This window comes from Schistosoma haematobium, chromosome 2 (genome assembly GCF_000699445.3).
Source record: "Schistosoma haematobium chromosome 2, whole genome shotgun sequence".
Classification (NCBI taxonomy): Eukaryota; Metazoa; Platyhelminthes; class Trematoda; order Strigeidida; family Schistosomatidae; genus Schistosoma; species Schistosoma haematobium.
The window spans coordinates 8037324-8053519 of record NC_067197.1 but is presented as its reverse complement, the minus strand read 5'-3'; the positions used below and the strand labels follow the sequence as shown (position 1 = coordinate 8053519).

Sequence of the window (16196 nt, the reverse complement as noted above, 5' to 3'; positions counted from 1 at the left end):
TAATTCCAGATAAATGACAAATTACTATTGCAGAGCTGTATGAGAAAGTATAGTAAGTTGGGGCTGTTGTTTGGATAAGATTATTATTATTTGATACACTAATGAAAGTATAGTATGTGAAGGAAATTTATTACATAGAATGATTTGTTTCATCTTTTTCTTGAGAGGGAAATGCAAAACAGCGAATTGTATAATAATAATAATTTTAAAATCAGAAGTTACTTGTTAAAGAGAGATAGAGAGTGAGGGACATAGAAAGAGAGTTTGTGTGTGTGTGTGTGAGTGGAATAAGAAACAAGACTGAAATATTGAGTTGGGAATAACAAACAAACAAAAAAAATTAAAGAAATACATAACACATCATAAGGCTCATTATTGACTCCTTAAAAACACTCAAGTGATGTTATTCTGTATTTACTCTTGTGTTTTTCAAGTATTCACATGTTAATTTGAAACATGTCTCTTTCTCTCTCCCCCCCTCCAACTCTCTCTAATTTTAATCTCTAATGTAACTGGCTACTGTCTATACGGTCTATTTTCATGTATACAATGAATCCTTTTAATGAAGATAAGTTGACTGATGTGTAAATTTTATGCTCCAACTATTTGTCCTTTTCGCTTACATGATTATATTTCATTACAATTGAATGCATGAAATATAGTGTATTCTCATTATATTTTATAATTGAATGTTTTCTAAATGTGACATACTAATGAATGGTAATAAAATTACGAATATTAAACTGAAGTCAACAACAACCACAATACTGTTTTAATATAACTCAATTTCAAATGTTAACACTTGGTATAATTCTTGATTCGTATATGTCGTTAACTTCTACTTATTTGATTAAAGTATATAGTTGAATTCAGATATATTTATGTTGCTAGAGTTAATTAAAAAGGTACATAGTTTGTGTAATCTTAATTGATGTAGATACCTGTTACTAATTGATCATCTAGTATTAAGCAATGTTACATTGTTTAGACCTTAACGATATTTGAATTTTGTTGACCAACTTATAGTATCGTTGAAATCATGAGTCAATTGGAGGTAGACTACCATGGAAAACCTGGAAGCACTGGACGGCCGTTTCGTCCTACTATGGGACTCCTCAGCAGTTCGCATCCACGATCACGCACCCCGCGAGATTCCAATGCAGAACATATCAGTCTGCTCACTAGTGACTGACTTCAAGAGGTACTCCTGGAGTTCTAGTGAGAAGCCGTTACCAGTGGAGTTCAACCAGGTCTGTTGTGAAATATCAACTCACTGAAGACAATGGTGTACGGTGGAGCAACTTCGTGGATTGGTTGAAGTTAGACACTAACACCGTTGGATGCCGGCTCAGTGGACTAGTTGGTTAAGCGCCCTGCACAAGACTGATAGGTCCTGGGTTCGAACCTCGCGGGGTGCGGGATCGCGGATGTGCACTGCTAGGACGAAACGGCCGTTCAGTGCTTCCAGGTTCTCCATGGTGATCTAGTTTCATTTGACTCATGATTTCAACCAGTGAAATTTCTAAAAAGCTCCACAAAACCCATTCTGATAATTATAGTATCGTTATTAATCAAAAGAACTTAAATGTCAGTATATAGTTGACTCTGGATGGATGTTTTAATGTTAGTTGATATCCATCATAAGAGCGTATGTATAGTCCTAAGGGAAGCAGTGATTGATTTGTATTTGAAGTTATGCTACAATCAGTAATTCTACTAGTCAGATATTCCAGTTCTAACTCAACATTTGTGGGACTGATTAGTTTTCAAAAACTGACTACCGAATAATATAATCTCTAAACTGTGAACATTTTGTATTCTTCAAAAGATTGGAAACGTGTTACCTAGCACGAAATGCACATTATGGCTTTCATCCTATCACTATCAATCAAATAACATACATATACATTACTTGAATCGTCCCATTGATATTTAGGACTGCAATTGATCAGTCTCTTATTACCATATATACATACTGTGCGTATTGTCTCGATATTATCTTAATTCACAAGTATTATAAACAAAGATGGATAGTGGCTAGCAATGGAATCTATGACATGCATCTCATCATGTTTGCGACTCGTCAGATGGATGTACCTGTATCTCAGAGTTGATGTTCACTTCAAGACTCAAATCAAGTACCAATTTCATTATATTACTTGTCATTCATTTTATGAAACATTATATGCTATTGCTTAAAGATCTCAAACAAAGCTTTAAAATCAGAACTCAATTTAAATCGGTCATAAATTGTTTCCAAAATCTTCTGCCATCTAGTCATTTCAACAAGTTATCTGTTTTCTTGTTTGTTTTAATGCATCGTTATATTAATTAATTGCACAACCTATTCAGGTGCGTTTATGAAAAGTTTACTGCATAAGTTAGGAAAGAGCCCAATCAAAGACACTATAGTTGCTGGCAATATACATCGAAAAGAATGGACATTATTCAGATGTCGATTCCTAAACTGTTAACATCTAATTTGCGATCACTCAATATGTAATCGTCATGATCGATCAAGAAATAAGAAACAGAAACTTGTTGAAATAGTTTGCGCTAAGAATTCTATATTCTACCGAAAATATAATATTGAATAAAGCTAATAATAGTAAAAAAATTATTATAGTATCAGTTGCTATGTCAAGCTCAAATGGGTTATTCTAGCTTCTGGATAGATCAATTTATTCATTTTTCTTAAGCCATATTTTGAATTTGTCACTTATTCGCTTATTAACTGTGACTGTTTTCATTTGAGTGTATGTGCGTTAATTAATTACCCTATTCATAATGTGTCTGTAACTTACTTTTGTCTGATTATAAATGTTGATTCATGCTTAATTAAATTGAGTTGGCTCATATGCCTTCTCGACTGCGCTCCGTCTCATTTCACACTCTCTTCTTCACTTCCTTCGCTACGTCTCTCCGATTGTCACTTTCGATTAACCATTGTATTCGACTTATTTAATTCCGTTATTCACTAGTGCGATTTAAGTCGATAATTTTATACGAGGATTAATGATATGTATATTATCAATAACAATCATTCATACGATCCAATCGAAGTCAGATCCTGAGCCACTGAAAACTGTAAAAACTGTAAAATTCTCTGAAATTATTTATTGCGAAACTTCAAGTAAACAATACCAAGTCAAATAAAACTTAACCTCATTGCACAAGCAGGTGGCTATCAGGACTCAGTAGCTAAGTGAATAACATCATGGCGATTGAAGTGAACGGTACAGGGTTCGAGTCTCAAAGTGAACATCAACTCTGAGATGAAGGTACATCTAGTTGACGAGTTACAAATAGGATGAAACACGTGTCTTGGATTCCACTGCTAACCAACATCCATCTTTGCTTAATTCACTATATTATTTATGAAATTATTGACCGTAAATTTTAACTTGCTAACTGATTATATATATAGCTTTAATTCGTCCATTCATTGTTAAAAATTATCAATCAAGAAAAAATCGAGCTTAGATTAACTCATGAATTTTACAGAGTATTCTTCGTTCACATATCTCAATGGAACTCATACTTATCAGTATGGAGTTGTAGAGATTATGAAGTTTTTAATTGAGATCATAATTCGATTCATCTTGGATCAACATTGAAAATCTGGAAATTACTACTGAGAAGTCCTATAATAGGACGAAACAGTCTTCCAGTGCTCTCAGATTTTCAATAGTAGTCTAACATCAATCCATTCATGATCTCAATCAGAAATCCATACTGTCAATTATTCTCAATTTCAATGAAGAAAAGTAACAGTAAACCAGCGAGCGGGATCGTGGATGCGCACTGCTGAGGGGTCCTACAATAGGACGAAACGGCCGTCCAGTGTTTCCAGGTTTCCAATTGTGGTGGTCTAACATCAACCGGTTCATGATCTCAATCAAAAAAAAATAAACTATAAGGTGAATCAGTAATTTTTTTAATAATTTACATTATATAATTCTATTCACAAATGAATAATCTAAACTATTAAGTTTCAAAGATCAAAACTATCATAATGACTGATTTGTTTATTATTCACATATGTCTAAAGTAAATTAATAATCAATTAATGAATCATAAATTAACCTTGAGCATTGACTCGTCATACCTTATTTAAAATAATTTAAACGTTTCATCCATAAATCTAATTGGTTGATTTAAGGTCATTGAATTTATGAACCAATCAGAAAAGGATGGGATGTTTACTAATATATATATATATATATATATATATATATATATATATATATATATATATATATATATATATATATATATATATATAAGAAAATAAGTCACAAATTGTCATTCATTAATATTGTCTAATGTAATATTGGAACAAAATAATGATTATCATTAGTTCTTCTGTATACATTTGTGGAAATATAATCGATTGAACATATTTTTATATTATTTCTATACATACTCTAAAGTAACACTTTACAAAAAAGAAACTGTTTCCTATTTCAATTATTTCTTGATTAATGGCTTCAGTATTAACATCACTTGCAAATAAATTAGCTCGTAGACTAAGTGATACACAAGTTCCTTCATCAGTTCGATTTGATGTAGATGGTAAGTTATGCGTATAATTTAATTTCGAAGAAAAAAAATAAATAAATTCCATGTTGTAGTATCGGTTACTATGTTAAGTCCATAATAATTTATTCTAGCTTTTGGACAGATCAATCTATCCATTCTTCTCAAGCTACATTTTGACCTTGTCATTTGTTCACTTATCACCTTTGACTGTTTTCATGTGAGAGTAAATCGATTGTAGTGTCGGCTACTATGTTAAGCTCATATTACTTATTCTAACTTCAGAACAGACCAAACTATTCATTCTACTTGAGTCACATTTTGATCTTGTCATTTAGTCACTTATCAACTTTGACTGATTTTATGTGAGCGTATTTCTGTGTACTTCTTATTCTACTCATTACATGACTGTAACTTATTTTGCTTGGCTATCAATATGGATTCACTCTTGGCTAAATCGATTTGGTTCACATGCCATCTTCATTGAACGTCATTTTGCTTCGCTCTTTTTTCTTCACTTCATTCTTCTGATTGTCTGTTCAAATCTATGAGTGTACAAAATATACGCATTCAAAAATCCATTTTTGTATTTCGCTTATTTAATTCTTTTATTTACTCACTCAATTTACGTCGATAATTATACACGAGGATTGACGACATGTGTATATAGGCTCAAGAAGAGAGATTTTTAAGTCTTAAGTTCCATTCCATGTAAAGTTATAGTTAGGAGGAAAAGCTCCTGATAAATTAATATCCGCGGTGACATTTATTCATAGATAAATCACCTAACTACACAAAATATTGATTGGCAACAAAATTATCTGAATTCACTAATTTGTATGAATTGATTGCAATTTTTGTCCACTGAATTCCAATTACTTAAACGTTAATGTACATTTAAGATATCAGCTCTACTAATTGTTAATAGTATTCCAAGTTTCTATATTTACATTCAATTTAAAGGCGAAATACCTAAAATATATCATAGAAATAATAATTATCAATATTATAGATTGTAGTCTTTAAGAAATTATAATGAATGTTCACCTGATTTTGTCCTCTGAGCTGGATGTTTTGGTCGTAGAGCTTTCATCGTTCTTCTGTATGACATCATCAGCACAAACTTCAGGTAGAAGTGAAATGTTTGAATTTCTTCACAGATTGCTCACAGCTTGTCCTGTACATCTCGATCTTGATTGGTTATTTTTGACTTTTAACCTGTCATTATTTACAAACTGTGAGCCATATGTGGAGGAATTTAAACACTTCACTTCTACCTGAAGTTTGTGCTGATGACGTTCAGAAGAACGACGAAGGCTCTACGACCAAACCATCCAGTTCAGAGAGAAAAACTATTAAAATCATCCGCCTGAGCTATAAATCTTCTTCATCGTCTCAATGTTCAAGCTAAACCATTTTCGCTTTTAAAGATGTATACGCAATATTGTTTAATTACTTACGGCTGTTACCCCTGATTCAGGAGAATAGGCCACCCACCAGCACTCTCCATTCAATCCTATCCTCGTCAATCCTTTCAATTTCTTTCCAGTTGCTATTCATCCTTTTCATGTCTGCTTCCAATTTCCGACGTAGGGTCTTCTCCGACCTTCATCTTTTCTATTTCCCTTCAGGATATATATATATATATCTGCAAAGAAAATCTGTTCTTTTTTGCAATTAATAATTTCATAGATTATTCTATCCTGATCGTTTTCAAACTGATTTGAATTTTGGATACATTTTTCCTAAGTTCTCATCTACCAGATGTTTGTGACTTTAATTCTTAATTCAATATGAATACAAAACAATGTAATGTTTAACTTATTACAAAAAAACAAATGGAAATATACAATTTCACCCTATCAACATTTTTCCAAAGCTTCATAGTTACCCAGTTGGATCTCACTACACAGAAATGATACATTTTCACATTAAACTAAGAAAAACTAAATGATACTATGTCATGTAAAAGGATTGGAACATTTCAGATTTGTGTCCATATGGGAAAATAAAGCGTTGATCAAACTTCTTCGAAAAATAATTAACTTAATCATGAACCTTAAATATGTTTATTTTAACACTTTATGAATATTTATACTAAAATAACCTTATAGACTAATCAAATATAAAGAACGTTTGTGTGGATAATTACATTTCATCACTTTAATATCATCATTATATTGTGTTCATCTTGCTGTGCTAATGAGGTATGCCAACTTGGACCGATGCATTTATGTGCCTGATCCTACGTTGTAGCTAACTGACTGACTGACTGACATTATTACTTTAAGGAATTAGATGAGAAAGAATTTGTCAGTCAACTTATAAACGCTGAAATACAATGAGCTTGAATATACAAATTCCTAGACTATTTTCCTATATAACTTGCTCCACAGTTGAATTGATAGATACAGAAAAAAAGTGGCTAGTCTAGGCAATTCATCAAGCTCGTGAGTACCTCTCAATGTTGTGTAGTTAAAACGGTTAACAGTTCCATTTTAACTCATTTAATTAATTCAGACGGGACATACAGCTAACATCGAGCAATGTTTCGCAAGAATTTTTTTAATGAATTTACTCAGTTATCTTTCCAACTTATGCTTAATCACATACTTTTCGACCGGTTGAGAAATGAACATGTTAAATACTGCATATCATCTGGTATTTAATTACGCAGTTTTAATGTTACCATTAAATAATATTAATTTGTGTCACCATCTTGAAACACCGACTTCGGTGGCTTGTACATGTTCTACGAATGTCGTCCCAGAGAATTCCACATCGTGCATTATTTGGCGACGCTGGAATTGGTTGGAAAAAGCGGAGAGGTATTCAGTGTATGACATGGTGTCGTGGTATAAAAGAAAGCTGCAAAGGGCTGGCTTCTGTTGGTCTTTCACGACTCTCTGGCTGAGGTCCTAGAGATGGTGCGACACAGTGGCTAAAGACGTTATCAGATATGGTCAGAATAGAAACCAGTGGGGATCCTGCTGTAAACGTCTTTTACTTTCTTCATAAAAAATGTGGTTGTATCTTCCTTAACTGAAAGATTTCTTCTGGTTGTACCTTTCCGTTTCTCCCATTATTACCATTGTTATTATTATTATTATTATTACACCACCTTGCACTAATCTATTCATTACTGTTTTTTTTCTCTTCCCATTCTCATTGTTTTGTATGGCGCATATATATTTGGTGCCCTCTTGTACCAATATTTATGTGTTCAACTAAATAAATAAATAAATTATAGACCACCTTGAGTTACTTTGATAGTTTAAATATGCTCAAACAATAATAAAGTATCAACTTATAAAGTGAGTAGTAATTGAGCTGAACGTTGTAGGGGTAAGTTACATGGCAACCAAAATAGCTATAATCCTTTTTTTTGAAATCTTATTTTCATGTTCTTGGATATATTTTCTTGTTTCTTGGTGCTTTTCAGTTGTTTAGATTTAAAGTATGCATCTTAATATCATATTTATCTTCATGAGCTAATACAGATTTAAACTAGATTACACTTCATATGTTGTTAATTCATAGATAACAATGTAAATTATATTATTGATGAAAACAAATGGATAAATAAATTTCTAGACCAGAATTTCATGGTACAAATGGTACAAATTGAATGTAAACAACAATTGAAATCATCAAATTATAATTAAATTGGAAATGATTTAGATTATCTTATATTGAATGGGAACATTGGTTGGAACAATTGAATGTATTTCAATACAGAACGTCTTAACAAAATCTAAGAACCATATAGTAAATACGTCATTTGCAAAACGTCAATCGATCGTCACAGACTTGATTGTTCTCTCGTTTCCATATCAATCATTCTTTGTTCTCGTTCTTTTTTTCTTTGATCTTCTTAACCTTCTACCACCATGTATTTCGCTTTCTATTGATGATACATACTACTTATATCTGTTGATATCAGCACAATCACGTTGTTGACTGAATTTTAATAATTTATCGAGAAAATCCAAATCATTATAAAACAAATTAAAGAATCATACCAGTTGAACAACTATGTGTTATCTGAACTCATTAGCAAAGTTAATAATGCGTTATGTGTTTAAAGTAAAAGATAGTGTATTAAAATCCTAAAGTAAACATTAATACTAGGATACAGATACAAATGGTTGATGAATCTCAAGTGGGACAAAAAGCGTAGATTCAACTCTACACTGTTTCTTAAATCAAACCAGAATTTATAACATCTGAAAGTGTATACTGAGAACAATCTAGAATCATTTGTCTGCGTTAAATAAAGACTTATTCAATCTTATCATGATAACTCTATGAAGAAAAAACAAAATAGGTTTCAGAGTAAATTTGTCCACGGATTCTCTGTTTGTTACAGGAAAATATAACGTCGAAAACTGTTTTTTTTTTCTGGCTAAAACAAAAATACATTAGAAACGGAAGTATATAGACAATACACGAATATGCTGAATTTTCTGATTGAAACGTAAATAAATGTAAATAAAAGGTGTGTTTTTTGTGTCGAAAACATGCAAAGCTTCTCTTTTCTAAAACATTTTTTAAGTCTTCAAGATGTTGATGTCATATATCCTTTTAAAATAACCGGATTTCCTTGTAGCTGTATTTAAAAAAAGTTGACCAATCAATATCCCATACATTCAATAATACAACATTTTGAGATGGTGGAAAAGATTTGTAGCTCAGTTGGATGATTTTGATGGAGTTTTGTTCTTTGAGCTGGACAATCAAAACATCCAGCTCAGAGAACAAAAGTCCATGAAAATAATACAACATCATTGAATAAATATCAATCCACTGCACATATGATCATAAAAAATAATCGAATTCATCTTTAGACTCTAATATGAAGAATGAATATGATTAGTTGTATGTACAAAATCAAATATATACAGATTGCAAGCATTGAACCACATGAAAACTTGTATAGTAGTAATAATAGTTTTCTTAGTTTAAATCATTGAGTGATCTCATCTAGACCATCACTGAAATCCTGGAAGTAATGGATGGATGTTTCGTCTTAATATGGGACTACTCAGTGAATCGCATCTTCTACCCTGAATCCGACAAACGAACCAATGATCTACGATCTCTCATACAAGCTCTTAATCACGAAGAGCAGATAGTGATTTAAACTATGAAAGTTTTATAAACTTCACAAATCTCCCTATGCTAAAAATATAACAATGGAGGAATTAAAATTAAACAACTTAGCTTTAACTTACCACTAAAAGCCAATAACTAATCTCTATACATATTAAAAACGAGCTTTCTCATCTTACCAGTTTAGATTAAGTAATATTCATTAGCTGTAATCAGTATTCACTTTAACATGTAAAAAAGAAAAAATAGTTTAACCTGTTTCTATAGTGGTGAGCCAAAAGAGGTTGAAAGGTCTGTTCCTAAACATTTGGTTGATTTTGATCACTCGACTAACGCACATACTTATATTAAGATTGTTCACTGAAATTTTGTAAATCTACCAATTCTTTCTCATCTTTGACACTCTGAATCAAAAGTTTATATTGTCCACTACTTGAATCCAGTACATTTTACATACACTAAATGCTTACCAAGCTTATCTTGGCTACTAACTACTGTTACTCTAATTCCGTATATTTTTGTGTCTGATAACTTTTTAGATTCATACAATATGTTTGTGTAACCTTTAAGAGTTTAGTTATAATTTCCTTTTCTATCCCGCCTCGCGAGATTCGAAGCAGTGACCAGTGGAGTTCAACCAGGTCTGGTGTGAGATAGTAACTCACTGAAGACAATGTCAAATGTGTCGCTCAGTTTTGTGAATTAGTTGGAGTTAAACATTAAAACCGCTGGATGCTGGCTCAGTGGTCCAGTGGCTAAGCGCTCGCGCGAGACTGATAGGTCATGTGCTCAGATCTCGTGAGGCGGGATCGTGGATGCGCACTGCTGAGGAGTCCCACAATAAGATGAAACGTCTGTCCAGTGCTTCCAGGCTTTCAATGGTGATCTAGCTTCAATTGACTCATGATCTCAACTATTAAAATCTATAAGTGATCGAATAAAGAATTTATCAAGTTTCATTGACAACAAAACACTATGGCACTACTCTAATTTTAATAAATCATATTTTAAAGTTTAAATCTCTTTGTATCTATACTAATGGTTTATTCATCTTTGTATTGTTTGTTTGTATCTTCCCATTGATATCTCTTACTGACATGTGTGCATCCGGTGCCAATTACCTCGATACTGCTTTAATTTTACAAGCATTTTAGGAGACTGATAGGTTGCACTACTATATACCAATAAGAAGATCAAAACAAATAATACAAAAAAAATGATTTAAAGCTTCCCCCTGTTGAACATGTTAGTAGCTATCTAAACTTAGTAGCCAACTGGATGGCGTTTCAAGCAAACGGTACTAGGTTTGAGTCCCAGAGTGAACATTAATCCTAAGATGTTGTAATATCCAACTGACAAATCCCAAATAGAACGAAACGCTTATCCTGAATTCCACTGCTAGCCACCATACATCTCTGCCTGTAATACTTATGACTTATATTTCAACTAATTAATCTGAACTCATCACATTTTGAAGATTTGCTTATTCTTGAAGTTCATAATCATATTTTATCCATTTACTTTATAGTATAAAGGGTGTGTTTATAAGCCCGCCAACCCATTGTTACAGTTTCAATTGATTTTCCTGATTTACTCATTGAATAAACTATTTAATTATGACATCTTATTATCATTAATTATCTTAACACTTGTGTTGGACCTGTTGTAATCCTTTCAATAAAATGTTGGTATGTATAAAGTATCATTTATAAAATTACAAACTGTTATCAGCTAATGATAAAACAGAATATTCAATAAAATAAATTAATGTAGCTTTGCCTAAATCATTATTCATAAGTGTGCTTTTTTGTTTCATCCACTTGGATAAAAGGAACATTGTGTTTGAAAAAAATAACCCACATTATTATACAAAGGTTATTTTCAAATTTTCCACAGCTAAAATATTTAGACTAATGGTTATATCATGGATTAGTTGAAGTTGGACATTAACACCGTTGGACAACAGCCAGCTCAGTGGTCTAATAGTTAAGCGCTCGCGCGCGAGACTGATAGATCCTAGGTTCCAATCTCGTGAGGCGCACTGCTGAGGAGTCCCATACTAAGACGAAATGGCTGTCCAATGCTTCTAGGTTTTCCTTGGTGATCTAGCTTCGGTTGGATCATGATTTCAACTATATATGATTACACTGTTTAAATAAATGGAATCATATGATTTTGAGATGGTGGATGATTTAGGTATAGTTTTTTTTAGCTGGATGGTTTGGTCGTGAAGCTTCCAGTGCTCTTCTGAAAAAAATGTCATCAGCATAAACACTTCATTTCTACTTGAAGTTTGCGTTGATGATGTTATTCAGCCTAGAGAACAAAACGCCTGAACAAGTGGAATTGCTGTACGACATTAGAATACACCATTTATCATAAATATGATGTGGATCAATTGATTAATTGTTAAAAAAAGTCGGTTTACACTAAGTAGGTTGCAGACTAGAGTCTTCAACTAATTATTTGGGTTTGGGTAGCTTGAATAGGATCACTATCCCTCATAATAACGGTAAGGCTTAAAGCTGAAAACAAACCTGTAGTTTTCATACGAGTTACATGATTAATTCATTTTCGTATTGGTACATATGCATACTGTGTGGATTGTTTTAAGTCACTAGCATTATATGCAGAAACTATGATGGTCAGCAATGAAATCCAGGACACCCGTTTCGTCCTATTTGGGACTAGTCAGCTGGATTTACCTTCATCTCACGGGAATATATAACGATGATGATTAAATAATATGATTAAATACTATGATGTGGTCAGTGGTGCTGTTTTGAACACGAGAAGTTAAGGAATCCTATTATTTCTTTTTTCTGATGCATTTTTTATATATAAACAGAATTTATTCAAAAGATTATGTTATTCTTTTTTTAACATTGTAGGTCCTCCAAGAAATTCTCTACTAAGGCGTCAAAGTGGTAAGTAGTGTAATGTGATATATACTACTCAAAATAATTTCGTGAATATTACTGTTTTGTCAGTTTAAAATATACCTTCAAATACAATCGATATCAGTTGAATAATTGATGGGAACCAGGGTACCATTCTGTGTGTATTTTAGTCAGTGCATCTAGATGTAGGTCCCAAGCTAAAAGTTGTGAGCTGATTACTGGTTTCCATTTTACAGTAAATTTTCAAATGACTCTACTTCATGATAAAAAAAGAACATTTAAGTTATTCTAATCTTTAGATTTTACAAAAAATGTTATAAAGAATAGTTATCTAATAGTTGAATTCAGTTACAGCTAGACCACCATGAAAAACCTGAAAGCAGTGAACGGCCATTTCGTCCTTGTATGGAACTCCTCATCAGTGTGCATCAACGATCCCGCCCGCGAGATGTTTCTATTAATATGAATAGTGTTGAATTACTAAACTTATTCGAAAACGCGTAGTTTATAGCTAAATCATAATAGAATTGTAGTGAACGAGAACACCAATGCGGGCAACCAAATGCATCTTAATATAGCATTACACAATATCTTGGTAAAATCTGAGAATCATACAGCAAATACTTCATTTGCGAAATACCCATCATTTGTATCAGACTTTGTTGTTCCATCGTTTTCATACCAGTCAATCTCTGTTCTTGTTCTCTTCTCTTTGATTTTCTCAACTTTCTGCCATCAGGCATCACACTCTCGTTTGTTGTTACATACTACTTATATCTGTCAACATCAGTAGCACATATCATAGAATTATCCCATAAATTTTAGTGATTTTGTTTACTTCTTCAGATTATGACAATAAACATCACGAGGATAGACGTCTTTAATACAACTCGTTCTATTTTCCCCTGTGAATGTTTTGGTAATCTACTTAGTGGGAAGTTAGATTGAAGATATATTAGTATAGTATAGCAAGGATGTAAATGAAATTAATAGACTGAACATTGTAAATATACACCTTATGTGAAAGAACATTCTAGAACATTGATTATGACAACAATTTAAACGGCTAGAAATGAGTGATTATATAACGAGTAAACGCTGATAGAAATAAACTGAGTAGAGCTCATGTAACCGTCAACTGTATTGATAAATTTACATGGACCTGTCAAAAAAGTTACATTAATCGAACAGAAATGAGGATATATATTAGATTTTTTTGAACATGTTACAAAAAGCCTCAGAACAAGAGAAAGAAAGACTCTAAATTGTGCAATCAAAAAACATATCCTTGATACAGGACATCAGGTCGATAGCTTGCAATCCTTCAAGGTGATTAGTAAGCAGTCGAAATCTAGTCTTCTGAAGTTTTTGAAGCCGTTACTAATAGGCCTCAAAAACTGAGTTATGTATTCAAAAGTAGATGGTAATTAATCTTTCCATGCCTTGGCAACAAATATTCCTCCGCCGTGTAATTGAGTAGATTGTTTTATGTAAAAAAATTATCTTTATTATTCCAATGAGTAGAAAAAATTAAATTTCCTGATATTTTATTACTCGAATTCAATCATTTCTTCAAAGGATTAATGTAGATTTTTTTAGTGGTCGGAATACACCCATTAAGACATCAAATAAGAAAGATTGATTCAGAGAAGAGTTCTCTTTTCGGTGAATCCATTTTCAAAGCTGTACAATCGCAAATATATGCACCTATCTTTTTTCAGGATGATAGTAATTACAATAATAATGATAATAAACTTCTGTTAGACATGGTGACATTGAGGTAGAATAAACAAAGTTATTAAAAAAATTTTTCTGAACAGGGAAACTAATAATCGTTTAATTGTTAATGGCTTAAATTTCCATCGAAAGATAGTAATCAATTAAAACTACTTAGAAACACTAATGACTTGATTATAACACGTTCAGGTAAAAGTGTGAGTTTAGTGCTTCTAGACCTAAAGATTTATGTTGAAAAAATGACGAAGTTATTATCGAATGACACCGAATTCTCCATACCAATCAATGAGAAAAACAAGACTGAAATAATAGCAAAGCAACTGATTGGAGTTCTTAAGAGAATAAAAAAATGATCAATCAATCGATGAACATGTCCTTGAGCACATAAAACCAACAATATCAATTATACCGCGATTATATGGTCTGCCATAAATACACGAACTTGGCTTACATCTCAGACCAATTCTTGATATGTATTTCCATAAAAGAGAATGGTACAACCTGTTCTTCTACCATGGACTTCATGTCTTATAATTTTTTTCATACTGTTATTCCTTTATAGCTATCTGCTTCCCCTTCTATCTTCTTAAATCTTCTACACCCAACTGGTTTATTTCTGTTTCTACGACCCTCCTGATTACATTTCATCTCAATTTCAACATTTTATCTTATCATTCTGTACCATCCTTTCCCGATGATAATTTCCCTATCCATCTTTCGAGGAGAATCTAAACACTTAACAATCAAATGATTATTAGTTTCCCTGTTCAGAAAATCATTTTCTTAATACATTTGTTTATTCTACCTCTTTGTCACCATGTCTAACAGAAGTTTATTATCATTATTATTGTAATTATTATCATCCAGAAAAAAGATAGGTATATATATATTTGCGATTGTACAGCTTCGAAAATGAATTCACCGAAAAGAGAACTCTTTATTGAACCTATTGTTCTTATTTAATTTTGATTTAATGATTTATTCACTGAAGAAGTGATTTACATTAAGTTACGAAACATCAGAAAATCTCATTTTTTCTACTCATTGAACTAATACAAATATATTTGATTTATTATCAAACTATACAATTGTCTACCTATGTGCATACATTGTGAAATTTTACGGGTTTATTTCATAAGGAAATATGAACATCGAATAGACATGATATGATAGAATGAATAAAATACTAAATTGCATAGTGTTAATAGTAATAATAATAATAACAATCATTAAAGGTTGCATAGTATCAACACAATATAAGCAAATAAATAGGCATTTCGAGCTTAATCATCTAATAATAGGTTATAATGAGCATGGAGACAATCATTAAAATGTTTTCTTTCTTTTTTTATTTCGTCACAATAATTAAATGTAACATAGAAAAGGTTAAATGAAATGAAACAACGTCAGAAATAATTATCAATAAAATCATGGTAACATGAGAAATAATTATTAATGAGTAGGAGAGGGGAGGGATATTTTTTAATGTAAAATCAATGGAATGAAATGGAAGTAAATTAATGATGATAGTTTAAGGTCATGATAGTGATAAACAAACAATATGTATATCTGAATAGGTTTTGTGGAGATTTTTAGAAATTTCACTGGTTGAAATCATGAGTCAAATGAAGCTAGACCACCATGGTCTAGTTGGTTAGGCGCGTGGCGCGAGACTTATAGGTCATGGGTTTGAATCTCGCTGGGGGCGGGATCGTGGATGCGCACTGATGAGGAGTCCTATACTAGGACGAAACGGCCGTCCAGTTCTTCCAGGTTTTCCATGGTGGTCTATCTTCAATGGACTCATGATTTCAACCAGTGAAAGATGTATATCTGTTGAACACAATGTTTTTATTTGATTTTATAGATGAAAAGAGCTCTTGAGTGACTAAATACAAAGAAATCTCT

The 16196-nt window shown here is 32.1% G+C and overlaps 1 protein-coding gene across 2 annotated transcripts in view; it reads left to right on the top strand.

Moving 5' to 3' along the window:
• Positions 1-16196, top strand: part of PRKAR2B_1 (cAMP-dependent protein kinase type II-beta regulatory subunit) — a 106596-nt gene that overhangs the window by 42198 nt on the left and 48202 nt on the right. The window contains exons 1-2 of one of the 2 annotated variants that reach the window (XM_051214245.1): positions 4286-4575; positions 12543-12578. In XM_051214245.1, coding sequence (XP_051067396.1) covers positions 4485-4575; positions 12543-12578 — 127 coding nt within the window. In that variant the 5' untranslated portion in view covers positions 4286-4484. Of the gene's footprint in view, positions 1-4285; positions 4576-12542; positions 12579-16196 lie in introns of those variants that run through there. The other variant, XM_051214246.1, reaches the window with a different exon arrangement.